This window comes from Musca domestica, unplaced genomic scaffold (genome assembly GCF_030504385.1).
Source record: "Musca domestica strain aabys unplaced genomic scaffold, Musca_domestica.polishedcontigs.V.1.1 50, whole genome shotgun sequence".
Classification (NCBI taxonomy): domain Eukaryota; kingdom Metazoa; phylum Arthropoda; class Insecta; order Diptera; family Muscidae; genus Musca; species Musca domestica.
Genome location: NW_026712347.1, coordinates 6,771,684 through 6,789,840, shown reverse-complemented (window position 1 = coordinate 6,789,840; position 18,157 = coordinate 6,771,684). Strand labels below are relative to the sequence as shown.

Sequence of the window (18,157 nt, the reverse complement as noted above, 5' to 3'; positions counted from 1 at the left end):
CCAGAAGAAATGGCCCGATCTTTACCATCTTTTTAACAGACCTGGTGTTGATTGAAATATTGAGATGCGCCAAGCATGGTAGAAGAATATAGGTAGACGCATGGTACAACGAAGAGAAGGTAGGCCAACTTTGAAAAAATTGCAAGTATAGAGGTCTACCTGTTTGGCTTGTAATGTCAGAATTAGTATCAAAATAATAAAAAAATCAAACAACTTGTTGCATTTATTTTGAATAAATAATTGAAAACCGCGATGACTGAATGAAAGGTCAACACTTCTTTTCAAAATCGTGTACTATATATCTCTAAAGGATTATTTCGCTACAAAAACTCTAGATTTTGTCGATGAATACGTTGAAATAAACATTTTGAAAACACCCGAATTTGAATATTTTCTGAACAATTTTTTTGTTATTGAAAAGAAAACACATGATGACATATTAAGCCAAGAAAATAAAAAAATGTAAATCATATGATATCATAGCCCTACCTTGATATCATTGTACCGTGGGTAGACGCAACGACACAGCTGCTGGACAATGATCTGTCAATTTTGGAATTGAAAATGTTGAGTGAAAAAATATTTAATCTTGTAAAAATTGTTGAAAACGCTAATTATAATAACCTCACAATGACGTCGTATAAGAAAACATATATTAAAGTGTCCAAGCGTTTATGCATCTACCTGTATTCTTAATTTTGCGTTTTATGACCTTCATGGATATTCAAAATTTTGACCCTTTGTGGGGGAGGTACCAGACCTTGGGTCAATCAAAATATTGTGATGTGTGTAACTTGAAGAGAACCGGATGCTCATTTCGGATTTTATGATCGTTTTGGTCATTTAAAACTTTGGCACTTTGTGGGGGTGATGTACCACCGGACCACCGAAATGGTCCGATCTCTACCATTTTTATAAAAGATTTTGTGTCAATGGAAACATTGAGATATGCCGAGTCTGAATGGAAACGGATGTTAATTTCGTGTTTTATGAGCTTCAAGAATATTCAAAATTTCGACCCTGTATAAGGGAGGTACCAGAAGATGTGAAACGATATTGTCCATTTTCTCACCTGATCTAGCACTGATTCAAATATTGGGATTTGCAAAGTTGAAGCAAAATCTGATTATCCTTTCCCTTTTTGTTGACATTTTGTGGGGGAGATACCAGAAGGAGTGGACCGATATTGCCCATCTCCGAACGCGATCTTAGTTTGACAATAATATTGTCATGTACCAACTTTGGATCAAATCGGATACTTCCTGCGAGAGTTATCGTGCGCACCAGCCAGACAGACAGACGGACGAACGGACATCACTAGATCGACTCCAAATATCCAGTCTTAACCAAACTTAAAACGATATCGCATTTCCTCCAAATAATACCTAATTCCGTTATAAAATGTGCCTAAAGAGCCTAAAATCCGGCGGTAACGTTAAAAGGGAGAAGGAAAAGTTGACCGATATTACCCAAATATTTCATTTTCAATACACCAATCGTAGCTACTAGGTAAAACTCAAGGCCTATTCAAAATTTTTATTGGTAGAAATCCATAAAAAGCAGAAACCCTTAGAAATCTATAATAATCTAGCCAAAAAAGAATTATTTACAACTGTCAAGTTACTTCGCCTGCAAGAATTATCCAGTAAATTCCTTGTCAGAAAGTAAGGTAAATGTTTATACCCTCTACACTTCTAAATATTCGTCATAGACACCATAAATATTCATGATCAGCATAAAATTCCAAGTCGATTTACCGATGTCCTTGGATCTATCTGTTGAAATCACGATACAGCTCAGATTATTTGACGTAGAGTTGTGAAATTTGGCACCGTTGTTTGCATTGTGTCTAGGATGGTTCGTATTGAAAATGAGATATATCGGTCCACGTTTTGGGATAGCCCCCATATAACGGTACCTCCCGATATTCGGCATTTTAATAGTTTTAGCCTCCAATTTCTCTAAAAATAGTATTTGTAGTCCATTATGGGTTCTAGCTTAGGTGGCGGAACATAGTGTGCATAGGTCCACGTTTTCGTATTTTGGTGATTTTTGCCACATTTTTCCACGGATTTGTAAAAAATGGTATTTGTAGCTCGTAATGGGTTCTAGGTCCGATGGAGGAACGTTGTACATATAGGTGTACGTTTTAGTATAGTCCCCATATAAGGGTACCTCCCGATATTCGATATTTTGATGATTCTTGACACATTTTCCACGTATTTGTCTAAAATTTGGTATTTGTAGCTCGTAATGGGTTCTAGATCCGATGGAGGAACATTGGTCCACGTTTTCCTATAGCGCACATATAAAGGTTCCGTCGAATATTCAGCATTTTGACGGTTTAATCCACTTTTTCTAAAAGATTTGTGTTAAATTTGGTATTTTTACTTCATAACGGGTTCTACAGCTGGCGTCAGAACATTTTCCACAGTTACCCAGGAAATTATGTAAAATTTGGTAGTTAACAGCCTGTTCCACGATGTCGAAAGAACACGTTCGCACAACTTTTACACGACAAACAGCTGATTTCCGTTCCACTAAAATCCATCAGAACGAAAATTTGCACGAAAATCAAAGCGAACGAAAACGTAAGCGTTTCAGTGTAATTTTGCGTTCCACTATCTTTTTTCTTTCGTACGCATGCGAACACAAATGTCAAAATCAGTCACTTGTGTGTTTGCTGTCGAATGATAAAAATTAAGGAAAATTGTTTTAACATAAACATTTCTTGATTGAAAATGGAAAGAAAAATGTAAGTAAAAATAATAAATGCAATTTAATCTGTGAACAACAAATATATATTTTTTTTATTTTCTCAATTCCAGCACGAAAAAACTACACAGCTGCGGGCAATAGTTGAGTATATGGGGGAGAATCCTAAGTTCGCCAGAGGAGTGCCAATTTTTGGAAGCAGCAGGCAATCCCATGAAGACCATTGGAAGACACAAACCTAGAAAAAATCATTTTTTTATTATTTTAAAAATGTAAAAATACAATCATGCTTACTGGTTGTTAGGTACTTCAAATAAATTCGAAGCATCTCTTAAATGCCTCCGTGGCACAATTTGAACCTCCTCCTCATCATCCATAAAAAATAGGGCTACAGAAATATTCATTTTTTTCTTTTTTAAGAACACAAATAATCTGAACACAATCACTAGAAATTTTATTTTGTTTGTTTATTTACAATTTGTTTGTTTACAACTGAACTGTCAGTTGAGACAGAGCCACTGCTGCTTTTTCGCGTTTATATTAGACATTTGGCGCTTTTTTTTGCCTTATTTCGCGATTAATTTTGCCAAAAAATATTTTGCAACACTGAATCACGTAAGGCTATGCGAAAGAAAGAACGAAAGTTAGTGGAACGCATTCTTATGCGAAAGTGAGTGAGTAGCCTTCGTTCGCACAAATTTTCTTTCGAGATCGTGGAACAGGCTGTAAGTCTCGCAATAGATTACAATCGTTGTAGTATAGAATTGTCTATATAGGCTCCCGTTTTAGTATGGCCCCCTTAAACGGCTACAACTATTCTCCTACTGATCTCACTGGAGTTTGTAGTTTAAAGTGGAACACGTTTGAATCCAGATACTTTTGCCTAAAAATGTTTTCTTTACCCAATGATGGAGGATATTAGAAGTTGGGCCCGGTCGAACTTCATGTTTTTTTTACTTGTTTCTATATTCTAAGAAAACATTTACTCTATATTTATTCCGTGACTTCGATGGGTAAACAAAACAATAAATTTATTATTTTAACTTGTTTTATTTATTTTATTTTTGTATTACAACAAACCAGAGCCGCTTGTAAAACCTTTATCATTTGGATATTAGTAATAACGAACACAATATTTTGCGATTAACAATTCTCCCCACCAGACGCGTTTATCAGTCATTAGTTCAGTTCATTCATTACTGACAGCCAAGCGAGTGCACAAGTACTTGACAGTGAGTAAGTGTGCTACAGTGATAAGCAATGTATTTATCGAACAAATACGCACTGAGTCGATTTGCCGCCCGTTCAAATTTACTGAGACAGCAACGAACTTGTTAAACTTATAGTGGGTCTAACAATGATGAAATTTTTATTCATATCAACACATTTCGGTGCAAGTAAGAAATTGAATAGCATTCTAACACGATTAACTGCTTAGAACTATCGCCGTCGACATTGATACCCTCAAATACAAAAGTGTACTTTGAACTATTATAGGCTAGCTATTTCAAATGGTGTAGTGTTTTGGAATAAACATTCGAAATTGCACCTAAGTATAATCGGTGTGTTTGGTTTAATAATATGCTAAATGCCTATATCAGGCCTAGTTTCTTTTATAACGATATCTTTATCGAAAATAGTGATATGTTTGGTTCAACGTTGCCCAATGTGGGTAAATGAAAATAGTGAGACGCGTTTTAAACCGAATAACTAATACTGCGGTTTTCAGAGAGGAAAGCAACATTTTGAATTATTTAGAAAGCAAAAAAAGGCCGCTTCCGTTAAATTTGTCCAATTTGGTGAGAATCGGTTCAGATATAGCTATAGCTTCCATATATATTGTTCATCCGATTTGTTATATTAGTTCTCCACAACCGTAATATGCAATCCGCAACAACGCTGTTTGGGGAAATATATCAAATGCAGCACAGAAATACCTTTGATAAATTTTATCGAGATCGGTTCAGATTTGGATATGGCTCCCACATATATCTTCATCCGATTTGCCTTTTATTGTGCACCAAGCGTGTAATATTAGCCCAAATGGGATGAAATTTGACACTTACGACCAAATTGAGCTTAAAAATATGAATGTCAAATTTGGTGAAAATTGATTCAGATATAGCTCCCGTATAAATAAATTTCATCCGATTTGTTATATTTGTTCTCCACAGCCGTAATATGCACCCTGTAACAATGATATTCGGGAAATATATAATATACAGCTCAGACATATCTTGGCTAAATTTAAACGAGATCGGTTCAGATTTGGATGTGGCTCCCATACATATCTTTATTCGATTTCAAGTTAATTGTACACCAAATGTGTAATACAAACCCGAATTGAAAAGGCACAAATGGAGAGAAGGATATTCTTCTCATATCTTAGTTCCTTTGGACTTTAAATTATGACTATAATTACAGTTGGTATGATATAATTCTCAAAAATAACCCATAAAAACTTTTATTTGTTATGTGAAGCTCTACTAAATAGGCAAAGCGGTGTAGGGTATCAAAAAGTCAGCCTTGTCCGACTTTAAGACTTTCTTTACTGTTTTTTTCTTTGGTCAAAATTAGTCTGGCCAATAATTTCTGTAATGATGCAAAATAAAGTTTGGTGACTACATTTATATACTACATTTTAAGGTCAACCCGGAAATTAACCTTCGTTAGGAAAGGGTTTTTGAGGTATATGCAGCGGAATTGACAAAACCGAAACCGATTGGGTTTTCTAAATTCTTTATAACGTAAACGAACTATTAGCTTGGTTATTTTGAGATATTCAGTAGGTATAACTGAATATGGAATGTAAGAGTTACATCCCATTTATTTCTATTAAATATTATTATTTACAAAATTTTTTTCCTCCACGGGATTCCCATATCATGGGAACCGGTTTCATACGTTGTATATCACTATAAGAATGTTCTGTTTACTCCACTTCACGAACGCCCCACACTATCTCACAAGCTACTTATTCTCTGAAGAAAAAAAAAAAAAAACAAATTACTCTTTTGTTGTGCTCACAATAAAAAAATTGAGAGACTCGATGTTGTGTGTTTGCGTGCTGGGGGGGTTCCGAGAACAAAAACTAGCTGTCTTGCGCCACAAACAAATAACAACGATCACTTTGACTTTGAATTTCGGTAGAGAATGGTTTACATGTTGTGCATTGAAGGAAGAAGAATAATTGTAAATTAGAAGTGAATTAACACATAAATAAAAAGAAAACGAATTAGAATCAAATTCAACATTTGATATTTTCCGGAAAAGTGCTATCTAGACCGGAGTAAAAGATGGTGGAAAAATTAATAAATACCGATCGAAAGATCAATTCTCCTGACAAAAAAGTTCAAAACGGTAAGTGGAGAAGGATTCAATGAAAGGAAAAGTACAATAAAAATGGAAGTAGAATGAATATAGATGAACATTTATATACACCAAGTGTCTACAAAGTACTGTGTGTGTGTTTGAATACCATAAAGCCAATTGTTAATCTAACTTCAAACTATTGTGTTATTGATATAAAACGTAAAATCCAAGTCTTTAGTTATAAAACTGTTAATCATCAAGACCATGGTTAAATGTTACATTTTCCTTACTAAAAACACATATGCATTCTGATTCAGCTTTTCTGATATTAAAGCAGAAAATTACGTTCTTATGTTTTATATCTCCATCTGTTTTAACTTAACAAAATGGGGGTACCCAGACTCAATGAGACGACATAGATGTTTACATTTTTTGTTAAGAATAAACATATATTTTAAAATTGTGAGAAATATTTTTTCTTCCAAGTTGATATCGGAAAAAAATAGAACGCGATCAATATACGAAATATCCTGTAAACTATATTACATATATTCTACTAAAAATTTGCAACGAATACCGAAAGAATTAAAATACACTGTTCAGCAAACGCGTGTTGACTAACCTGAAACATAATTTTCCAAAAAGTAGTTATTTAGTTACTTATTATACCCTCAATCATATGACTAGAAAGGGTATATATCATTTGATACAGCCAAAACGTGCCTCATCGAAGTGGCTGTTTTAGACCCTAGGTCTCTTTGGACCAAATCCGTTTAAGGACATTTGGAGTCGTTCTAGCGATGTTCGTCTGTCTGCCTGGCACAATAACTCCCGAAGGGAATATCCGATTTGGTCCAAATTTGGTACATCGTAATATTATTTTTAAACTTAGATCGAGTTCGGAGATGGGCATTATCGGTCCGCTCCTTCTGGTACCTAACCCACAAAAGGACGACATTTTCAAAGAAAATATTTTACTGCACAGGGAACTGAAGGATAATCTAATTTCGCTCCAACTTTTCAAATCCTATTATTTGCATCTGGTGCGAAAATGGACAACATCGGTCCACTCCATCAAGTACCTCCCCCACAAAAATGTTGAATAATTATAACTCTCATAAAATGTGATGTAAGGGCTCTATTGTCTTCAAATTACAAACAGCACAATATTTTTATTTACCCAAGGTCTGGGGTAAAGATGGAATATATCGGTTCACTCCTTCTGGTACCTCATCCACAAAGGGATTAAAGTTTGAATATCAATGTAGCTCATTAAACGCGAAATTAACATCCGATTCCATTCAGACTTGGAACAACTCAATATTTCTATTTACACAATGTCTGTTATAAAGAAGGTAGAGATCGAACCATTCCTTCTGGTACCTGCCCCACAAAGGGTCAAAGTTTTGAATAACCAAAACGTTTATAAAATCTGAATTAAGCATCTGGTTCTCTTCCCATTCCCATTATTACTACTTACACAAGATCTGCTGTGAAAATTTAAAATATCGGCGCGTCCCTTTTGGTACTTCACCCACAAAGTGTTCAAAATTTTGAAAAACAAAACGCGAAGTAAACATCCAACTCTCTTCAAATTTTACACATCCAAACATTTTTGCTTACGCAAAATCTGTTGTGCAAATGATAGATATATATCTACCAACCCCTTCTGGTACCTCAACCACAAAGAGTCACAATCTCCAATACTTATATCTGTCATAACTTGCAGAACAAGTGGGCGATTCTATGCAACTTGTTATTCGTGTAAAATTGGATATAAATGTTCGATTTCCTTTAAATTTTACACACACCAATATTTTTATCTGCATGAGATGGAGTGTAATATTTCGGCCGCTATATCTGGCCCCTCAGGCATTTCCACATTTTCCAAAAAACTACACATATCTCATATAAAGTAGAGGAAGTAGATGATATAGTCCAAATATGGAACGTCGTAATATTTATGTCAGATTTAGGTCAGATACGAATTGGACAATATTGGCCAACCTCCCCCATTAAAGGGTCAACAGTTAAAATAATCATAATTTAAGGCTGGGGATATACATCTGTCGGTAGAACAGACTGATACTATTTAACTTGTTATGAAATTTTCTTGTCCGTCAACAATAACACTAAAACTTTATTGTTTTGTTTTTGTATTTTATCAAACCATAAGACCACACTGGTTACACAATTTCAAATTCTTCCAATTTTTTATGATCTGTTTAAATTACCTTCTTTAAATAGCAACGGACACATTTCTAAACTATCAATCAAAAATGAACATTTGCTCGCCGGTTAATCCGATTTTATTGTTAGCGATAGTTTATCAGTTAATTTTGTAAAAAATGATTACTAGGCAATAAATTGTGAAACAACTGAACATTGAAATGCAAATAAAATTTGCGAATCGATTACGAATTACGTATTCTTTTATATTACAAAAATTTGTAGAATTGAAAATTAAATAAAAGCAAGTAAAATAGTATTAGTCGGTTTTGCCGACAGGGTCAAGCTGTTGACCCCTTATGGGGGATGATCCGAAGCAGTTGGACAATATTGCCCAATTCGTGTCTGACCTAAGACTGATAAAAATATTACAGAGTGCCAGATTTGAACTATATCGACTACTTCCTATACTTTATATTAGATATGTGTTAATTTTTAGAAAATCTTAAAATATGCGTGAGGTATCAGATATAGTCGGTTGAAGTATTCCATTTCATTGGTATGATCAAAATTTGAAGGAAATCGAACATTTATATCCGATTTTACGCGTAACCATATATTCCAGATTTCTGGTTTAGAGAAATATATTTAGATATAGCAAATTGTGCAGAATCACCGACTTGTTTCGCAAGTTATGACAGATATAAGTAAAGGAAATTGTGACCCTATTATTTATCGTCTTCACAACAGATCTGACATTAGCAAAGATATTTGGATGTATGAAATTTTAAGAGAGTTTGATGCTTATTTCGCTTTTTTTAGCGTTTTGTTTTTCAAAAAACTTGAACCCTATGTGGTGGGGGTACCAGAAGAAAAGGTCCGATCTGTACCATCTTTATAACAGATCTTGTGTTGATGGAAACATTGAGATGTTCCATATCTGAATAAAATCGGATGTTAATTTCGTGTTTTATGAGCATCATGGATAATCAAAATTTTAACCATTTGTGTGGGAGGTACCAGAAGAAGTGGACCGATATATCACATCTTCACATCAGATCTTGTGTTAGTATAAGTAATGGAATGAGCGAATTGTGAAGATTTAATAATCGTTATCGTTATTCAAAACTTCGACCCTTTGTGGGGAAGGTACCAAAAGGAATGGTCCGATCTCTACCATCTCTATAACCAATCGTGTGTTTATTGTAATATTGAGATGTGCCAAGTCTGAATGAAATCGGATGTTAATTTCGTGTTTTATGCACTTTATCGATATTCAAAATGTTGACCCTTTGTGCGGGAGGTACAGAAGGAGTGGACCGGCATATCCCATTATCACAGTAGGTCATGTGTAAGTAGATATAATGGAATGTGTGAAATTTGAAGAGAATTGGATGCTTATTTCGGATTTTATAATCGTTTTTGTTATTACAAACTTCGACCCTTTATGGGGGAGGCACCAGAAGGAATGGTCCGATCTCTACCATCTTTATAACAGATCTTGTGTTGAAGGAAATGTTGAGATGTACCAGGTCTGAATTGAATCGGATGTTATTTTTGTGTTTTATTAGCTTCATGACTATTCAAAATTTTTAACCTTTGTGGGGTTGGACCGCTATATTCTATTTTTACACCAGACTTTGAGTTAATAAAAATGTTATGATGTGTGTAATTTAAAGACAATCGAACACTTACATCACATTTTATAAGAGTTATAAGTATTCAAAACTTTGAACCTTTGTGGGGGAGGTAGTTGAGGGAGTGGATCGATATTGTCGGTTTTCGCACCTGACCTAGCACTAATGAAAATATTGGGATTCGCCAAGTTGGAGAAAAATCGGATTATCCTCTCACTTTCTGTGCAGTAAATTATTTTCTTTGAAAATGTTGACATTTTGTATAGGAGGTACCAGAAGTAGTGGACCGATATTCCCCATCTCCGAACTCGATCTAAGTTTGAAAATAATATTACGATGTACCAAGTTTGGATCAAATCGGATACTCCCTTCGAGAGTTATCGAGCGCACCAGCCAGCCAGAAACGTCCAGGACGGACGAACATGTCCTGAAAACCGTTATTTCGATGAGGTACGTTTTGGGTGTATCAAATATCTCTAGCCATATGGCTGAGGATATAAAAATTTGGTTCTACTTGAAATCGATAACATGTCCCAATTCTAATGTTGTTTCATAAGTTTCTTTTAACAAATTAACAAATTACATGTGCCAAGATGAGTCGCCCTCCCTTTAATAGCTCTCCTTTATTTTTTCCATACAGAAAATAATGACTTAACAAGTCAAAATATGGAATTACACTTTGTACGCCATAAGTTGGAGGCATTTCAGGCAAACATGTTGCGTGACGTTCAGAAACGTATGTCCGGTATGATAGACGAGGTCATGCAAGAACTACGTCAACAAGAACTGCAAGCCCATGAATTTCGTAATTTTGCCAAAACACAAAATCAACAGCAGTCAAACACCTGGAGTAATCGTGTACATTCAACAACAACAACGACGTCAGAGGAACCCTTAGAAAAAACAACTGTGGATGGAAATTCATTTCATGGTGACGAGGAAGAAGATGAACAACAAAATGCAACCGATAAAACTGCTACGCAATCACTCGAAAGAAGAACTTCGAATGTTTCATCAGATAGTGATCACAGTAAAAGCAATGAATCGACACATTCAAGAAAGAAGCGGCGTCTTCGAACACTTCCCGATAAAGTCTTCCGCAGTAGGGAGTCCTACCTGACAGCTCTTCTGGAAGTGGATCATATGAAGACAATATATCATATATTTTATATCATATTTATAGTGTTTTTGCTGAATAATGTCACCTACGATTACTTCGTTAATGGCAGGTGAGTAAAAGATATTAGCTTAAAGCTGAAACAAAGTTCTATTTATCAATATTTTCCTGTCTATTTTTTTGTAGTGTAAATTTCGGCCTGGGAACATTTAAAGCAAGTTTTGCTAAAATCCAGTATGTTCTAGGAATATGGCTTGTGCAAAATACTTTTGTATGTAGCATATATTATGCACTTAGTGGCTGGTCCTTTGTCAGATCCAAACTTGCCAAACGAGGTATTTTTTTTTTTTTAAACGAATATTCAAATATATATTTCATAATTCAAAATAATTGATTTCTTTTCAGAAACATTACAAAGTCTATGGTCCACATCCTGCCTTCTTTTATACATTACCTCCCAACTGATATTTACCTATTTGCCAACCAAAATTTGCTTAGTATTGGATCTGCCATATGTAACGGCATGTGTCCTGCTGCTGGAGAGCGTTCGCATGCTAATGAAAATGCACGGATTCGTAAGGACAATTAGTGCTCGGCTACTGCAAGGCAAATTGAAATCTGATAATGACACAGCAGAATCCAAAGGCTGTCTTATGCCACCTTTCCAAAAATATTTCTATTATTTATTTGCGCCTACTTTGCTGTACCGCGACAACTATCCCCGTACAGCAGTTATATGTTGGAAATTTGCCCTTGGTCGTTTCCTTGAGGTCGTGGCCATTGCATTCCTCTACAGCTATATTTACGAACGTCACATCAAAGTTATTTTTGGCAATTTTGGTATAGAGGAGATAACAATTGGATCGATTATCATCAAGCTGTTTGGTATGCTAATGCCATGCATTATTATCTACCTATGTGGTTTCTATTTAATACTGCATTCATGGTTAAACTTTACGGCCGAATTGTTGCGTTTCGGTGATCGCATGTTTTATCGCGATTGGTGGACAGCCAGTAATTATGAGGCATATTATCGCAATTGGAATGTTGTAGTTCACGACTGGCTATATGAATACATCTACAAAGATTTCTATTTGTATATCTTTAAAGGTTCCAAATTTGCATCCTCCCTGACGGTGTTCACCATATCGGCCCTATTTCATGAGTATGTGCTGGGATATGCGTTGCAAGTTTTCTTTCCAGTCATGTTTGTATTTTTTGGCATCATTGGTGTATTAATGATTTTCCTTACCCGCATCGCCCCAAAGAATCTTGGAAATATAATGCTTTGGTTTTCTCTGATCTATGGCAACTGCATGATGATCTCATTATATAGCATGGAGTATTTTACCCGAGTTAATTGTCCCAAAGATTCATATGATAGCTGGTCTGATATTCTAATACCACATTTGTGGAGTTGTTACATGAAGTGAAAGGAGTACGATGGAGAAAAGTGGGGGGAGCATATTGATTGAGATTTCTTCTGATTATTTTTCGGAATTGTGATACTGCAAACATAAAATATATATTGAAATAAATATGAATGTTCTGCTTAGTTATTAAGTTAAGTAACTATATCTTAGGAAAAATATATAATTTGAATAAATGTTTAAAAAAAAGTGATTTTCGTTAGTTATTCATACAGCAGTGGTCTACAGGGGGAGATGAAAAAACTGCAACCGACTTCAGACTGCTGTCATTTCTAAACCACTCGTCCGACAACTGTTAAAATTATTCCACTGGCAGCTCATCATATTGTTTACAAGCGTTTACAAGAATTTTCCAAAAAAAAAGTTATGGAATTAAAGCGTGATAGTGTAATTTCTTTATGTTTGCATGGAAAACCACAAGTGGCTATCGTTAGAGCACTCCAGCATATAAATGTGAATAAATCTTTTGTGTCTCGTACCATCCCTCGTTACCGTGATACTGGTAGCGTAGCCACACGTCAAGTAAGTGGACGAAAGAAAACAGCAACATCAGCAGAAATGGTTTGAAAAGTAAAGAAGCGACTGTATCGAAACCCGCGTCGCAGTGGCCGAAAAATGGCTCGTGAGCTAAACATATCGCAATATTTCATTTCGCAAATAGTGAAAAATGAGCTGGGGTAAAGCTATTGAAATTCCAAAAAAATCAAAAGAGCTAAAGAATTTCTTCGCTTGGCCGAATTTGGTTTTCTCCGATGAGAAAACATTCGTTGTTCAGCAGCTTGCAAACAAACAAAATGATCATGTTTACTTGCCAAAGAGGTCAACGGAAAATGTGCACCTTCGGTTGGCCACCAGAACTCAAGCGCCGGCTATAACAGCAAATGGTCGCTCTCCACTCGTATTAATCGACCGTGGCATCAGAATAAATGCCGAATATTATCGCTAAAATATTCTGGAGGGTATATTAATGCTTTGGGCACGCAAAACATTTGGTCGTAGACCTTGGACATTCCAACAGAACACAGCACGCGCCATCCAAGAATGGTTACAAAATGAGATCCCTCGCTTTATTTCCAGCGCACAATGGATATCTGGAGTATTTTGGAAAGCAAGGTTGGCACTAAAAAATACCAAAGTGTCGACCACCTCAAGCAAGCGCTTCGCCGGGGATGGGCCAAAATACCGCATTCGGGCAACGTGTGACGGTTTCATTGGCCGTTTGAAGGCCATAATTCGTGCCAAAGGTGACCAATTCGAAGAAATCTAAACTTATTCTAATATTTGAAGCTATTTCCGACATTTTTTGCTTTCATTCAATAAAATTAAAAAAACAAGTTAAAAAGCAGTAAGTTTGGCCGGGCCGAACTTTTAATACCCTCCACCATTTGCAACGAATTTGGAAAATTTTAAAAAATAAAATCCTTAAAAAATTCTTTTAAAGTTTTAAAAATACCGAATATAGCCGTTATATTGGGGTCTATACGACGTGGACATACATAGCCATTGTTTGTCATAAGCCATTACCATATTCAAATTCGAAACTTGAAATAAACAGCGAATAATGTAGCTAAAATCATCAAAATATCGTATATAAGGAGGTGCCGTTATATCGGAGCTGTGCGAAGACCTGGGCCAGCATAGACAATTTTTTGTAACAGGCTGTAGCATCCATTACGAACTTCAAATACCACATCTCAAACAATTTCGGTGGGTATTGTACCTAAAATCGTCAAAATACCGAATATAGGGAGGTACTGTTATATGGGGCCTATACGAAGACCTGGACCCGCACAGACAATTTTCAGTCACAGACTGTAGTTCCCATAACGAACTTCAAATACCAATTTTGAAACAATTCCGGTGAATAATGATGCTAAAATCATCAAAATACCGAATATAGGGAGGTACCGTTATATGGGGGCTATATGAAGACGTAGACCTGCACAGAAAATTTTCTGTCTTAGGGTGTAGTATCCATTTTGAACTTCAAATACCAAATTTGAAACAATTCCCGTGAATAATGTCGTTAAAATCATCAAAATACCGAATATCGGGAGGTACCGTTATATGGGGGCTATACGAAGACGTGGACCTGCACAGACAATTTTCCGTCTTATGGTGTAGTATCCATTTTGAACTTCAAATGCCAAATTTGAAACAATTCCCGTGAATAATGTCGCTGAAATCATCAAAATACCCAATATAGGGAGGTACCGTTATATGGGGGCTATATGAAAACATGGACCTACATAGCCCATTTACGAACTTAACCTGCCTACTGGAAAAATAAACATGTGTGCAAAATTTTAGCCATCTATCTCAATTCATTCGAAAGATAGCGTGATTACAACAGACGGACAGACAGACAGACAGACAGACAGACAGACGGACATCGCTAAATCGACTTAGAATATATATACTTTGTTGGGTCTGATATGAGTATTTCGAGGAGTTACAAACGGAATGACAAAGTTAATATACCCTCCATAGTATGGTGGAGGGTATAAAAATGTAAACATTATGCCATTTGACTTTGTTGCAGTTTTTTTATCTCACCCTGTAGTTATTCTTCAAATCAAATCGCATTAGCTGCAAATATTATTTCATTATCTGTGGATTGCATTGCAAGTTGTTTTTAAAACAATAATATTATCTGCCGTCCTAGGTTGCATTATCCAGCTATAATTCGCAGGCATGTGGCGCTGTGTGTGTATGTTGTAGTTCTTGCATTTGCCGACTATTTCACTTTACGTCGTACGCATTAAAAACGTAATTTCAAATTTATTCCAACATTTCTTTTATAAATATTTCAATAATTCATTTAAAACATTAAAAAAATAATATGAATTTACATTACCAATAATCATTGTCATAATACATAAACTTTACAGCGATTGCGATTGAAACGACCTCAATAACAAAAACCTGTAATTATTAGATGACTGTCTTTTAACTTTAAATTATTGTGCAATACAAGACTGATTATATTGCATTTAAAATTAAAGCTTATTATTATGATAATGAATGTAAATAATATACATAAACATTTGTAATATGCTTAAACCACTTTCGTAGTTTTACACTTTAGTGTTATATTTAAAAATAAAATAAAAAATAATATTGCTTCAAGCAATTTTTGTTAACTATATAAATCAAAGATTTAAAAACTATTAATTCTATGAATTCATAAATGCAAATTATTGTGACAAAAATTGAAACACCTAACACGTTAAATAATTCGCATTAAAGCTATCCTTTAAATACTCTTATTTTTAAAGAACACAGGAGAGATTCTATGCCATACTTAAAAAATAGGAATGACTTAGTGAAAAATTCCTTCTCAAGTAATACACTTTAGAAAAATTGCTTAACCTTTAAGCATATAAATACAGATATTCCTATAGCTATTGTTGTATACTTAAAATAGTATTTGATTTTAGAACGTTTACGTTCGGCCAGGTATTCATCGTAGTCAATGTAAAGAGGATTCTTAGGTGGGCTAAAACCAGCTAGCTGCATTATTTGGAATACAGAAACTAAACTATTATTTGTAAACAGTTAATTTATTGAAAAGCTCACTTACATATTTTGTTGTTTTCTTTAGTTCTTTGATAGTTCCTTTGTAGCTTTTTAAGGTTCTTTGTAATAATATGAGATTCTCCGAGGTTACCGGTCCCAAAAGCTTGTTTTGCAGGTGGCTCTTGACAAATTTTAAAGTGGAATTGATTATCACCAAGTGTTGCAAATGATTGGCAGTAATCATTAGAATTTCGTAAAAGCTTTGAAAAGCAAAAAAAATTAAATTATTTTTTGTTCCTTTTGACTAAAGCTTTGATCTTACTTTTCATGGGAAGATTTGCTAACGCGAGCAATTGATTTCTTGGACCAGTGATGCAAGTGGAAACTAAATCACAAAACAAAATATTTAATGTAACAAAAACGCAATTAAGTTCCCAATAATGACTTACTCCAAAAGGCCTTTCATAATTTTCATCCGATATATGGGAAATTCTATGCCCAACTCTTTTAGACGTTCATCTTGCATGCACAAAAACTCCGACAAAGGTACACGTTCCTTAGCAAAATATTCCAAATAGTTTTCCATGCCAATAGACAACAAAATTGTGTTGATTTCTTGAAAATATTCCGGACATTCGGATTTCAAAAAAATACGCGGTATGTAGTCTCGCAGCGTATTATAACCCAAAAATTGTGAAGGTATTACATATGCCTCCTTTTCCTTGGGTAATATTTCCAGCAGATCATAGAAACCATGAAACTGGGCAACCTGTATCGGTGTATAGCCTTTTTTATTGGCAATGGTGGAGTTAACACCAGCATCCACGAGAATCTTAACAATGTCAGCCCGATTATTTTCAATGGCATGGAAAATTGGTGTACAGCCCTGATTGTCCACAGCATCGAAACTAACCTCCTGTATGAGCATTTGTACGATTTTCGTATGACCGTTTTTGCAGGCCAGCATGAAGGGTGTAGTTCCATATTTATCAGCCACATTTATAATGGCACCATGTAACAACAATATTCTGGCAATTTTTTCAATCACCAGCGAGTCTTTGCAATTGGAATCGCAACAATTCATTAGAGGTGTTAAGGAATCAATTTGCTTGTTGACATCAGCACGTTTATCTTCAATTAAATATTCAACAATATCTAAAAATCCCTCCTTGCAGGCATGCAGTAGCATTGTGAAACCATCTGAAAAGGGAAATGTATTGATTTCTAATGTAAGAAATGCATGCTATTCCCTGTTTACTTACATCTCACAGGCTCATCTACATCGAAACTGGTCAGTTCCACTTGTTGCTTGAGTTCTTGCAAATCTCCTTTCATTAAGGCTTCATATAGCTCCTCATCGCTATTTGTTTGCCAGTTGGTGACCGGTTTGGTTTTCTGTATAATCTGCAAGTAAAATACAATTGTCCTTGAAACCGCATCTACACATTTATATCCCTTTGGTATACTCACATCATCGCCAAAAGCAAACCCATCATAATCATCATCAGAATCGGAGTCTGGTGGTCGATATACCACATTATTTCGAGACATTTTGTTGGAAACTACTCTGCTCCCGTTATATTGTTGAAACTATGGTCAGGAATTATGAAAATAATTTGTTTTTTTTTTTTCTAATTCCAAGTCCTGCTTATGGAGACGAGAAAGTCTGACAGCGCAACAATGAAGAGAGCATTGGAAACAAAACTGAAAAACGTCCCAACGAAACGAATATGAAGGCCACAAAGGAATACCCGGTAAAAAATAAACGAAAGCAAAGACTCGGGGTACTCTGTTTGTTTACGAATGAGACATGAGAAAATTGAACATCTTTACTAAAATTCGCGGAACTAGTTGCTACTATCGTTTGCCGAACTCGACTATGGACTTGGGGACACCGAGGACACTGCATATTGCCCACGGAGAGTAAAAATAAAAATATAATATTACATATTTTGGAAATCACACAAAAAATACAAATAAAACGCAGTTTTTTTAATAAATTTATTTAATCAATAAACTGCGTTTTATTTGTTTTATTTATTGTTTTAAAGGCTGCTGCTGTTTACTGTGGTATTACGATAACCGATTTGCCCTTTGTTATCGAAGAACATCAGGGTTACCAAGTCTAGAATATGAATGTATATCTCATTCAAGGTAAACAACAGAGTACCCGAGCGTTATGCATTACACTCATTCGTCTCATTCGTAAACAACAGAGTACCCCGAGTCTTTGCTTTCGTTTATTTTTTATCGGGTAT

At 35.2% G+C, this 18,157-nt stretch overlaps 2 protein-coding genes and 1 long non-coding RNA gene across 4 annotated transcripts; 1 reads left to right on the top strand and 2 right to left on the bottom strand.

Moving 5' to 3' along the window:
• Positions 1-2,801: 2,801 nt before the first annotated feature.
• LOC131805346 (uncharacterized) lies at positions 2,802-4,112 on the bottom strand. The gene is made up of 2 exons (XR_009343656.1): positions 3,010-4,112; positions 2,802-2,953 (listed from the first exon to the last, which is right to left on the bottom strand). It is a non-coding gene; the product is annotated as an uncharacterized LOC131805346 (long non-coding RNA).
• Positions 4,113-5,821: 1,709 nt separating this feature from the next.
• Positions 5,822-12,580, top strand: LOC101888657 (sterol O-acyltransferase 1). 2 transcript variants are annotated; one of them, XM_005184414.4, is made up of 4 exons: positions 5,822-6,075; positions 10,474-11,062; positions 11,137-11,285; positions 11,356-12,577. In XM_005184414.4, exons 1-4 carry the CDS (start codon positions 6,012-6,014, stop codon positions 12,381-12,383), a joined length of 1,830 nt encoding a protein of 609 aa, XP_005184471.1. In that variant the 5' UTR covers positions 5,822-6,011; the 3' UTR covers positions 12,384-12,577. The 2 variants fall into 2 exon arrangements, with proteins under 2 accessions (XP_005184471.1, XP_058984432.1); XM_059128449.1 differs by lacking the exon at positions 5,822-6,075 and adding an exon at positions 6,096-6,246 and having other exon boundaries at positions 11,356-12,580.
• Positions 12,581-15,134: 2,554 nt separating this feature from the next.
• LOC131805351 (probable serine/threonine-protein kinase DDB_G0278535) lies at positions 15,135-17,589 on the bottom strand. Its single transcript, XM_059128454.1, has 6 exons — positions 17,370-17,589; positions 17,162-17,303; positions 16,349-17,099; positions 16,222-16,284; positions 15,964-16,159; positions 15,135-15,893 (listed from the first exon to the last, which is right to left on the bottom strand). The coding sequence occupies exons 1-6, from the start codon at positions 17,448-17,450 to the stop codon at positions 15,735-15,737; spliced, it is 1,392 nt and encodes a 463-aa protein (XP_058984437.1). The 5' UTR covers positions 17,451-17,589; the 3' UTR covers positions 15,135-15,734.
• Positions 17,590-18,157: the final 568 nt, after the last annotated feature.

Bases quoted from the DNA above. Each gene is read 5' to 3' on its own strand.
- LOC131805351 (XM_059128454.1), bottom strand. From the start codon at position 17,450: ATGTCTCGAAATAATGTGGTATATCGACCACCAGACTCCGATTCTGAT. The intron at 16,285-16,348 runs GTAAGTCATTAT...TTTGTGATTTAG, and splicing joins ATTATGAAAGGCCTTTTGGA to TTTCCACTTGCATCACTGGT. The intron at 15,894-15,963 runs GTAAGTGAGCTT...CAAATAATGCAG, and splicing joins TAAAGAAAACAACAAAATAT to CTAGCTGGTTTTAGCCCACC.
- LOC101888657 (XM_059128449.1), top strand. From the start codon at position 6,129: ATGAATATAGATGAACATTTATATACACCAAGTGTCTACAAAGTACTG. The intron at 6,247-10,473 runs GTAAAATCCAAG...TTTTCCATACAG, and splicing joins TTGTGTTATTGATATAAAAC to AAAATAATGACTTAACAAGT. The intron at 11,286-11,355 runs GTATTTTTTTTT...ATTTCTTTTCAG, and splicing joins ATCCAAACTTGCCAAACGAG to AAACATTACAAAGTCTATGG.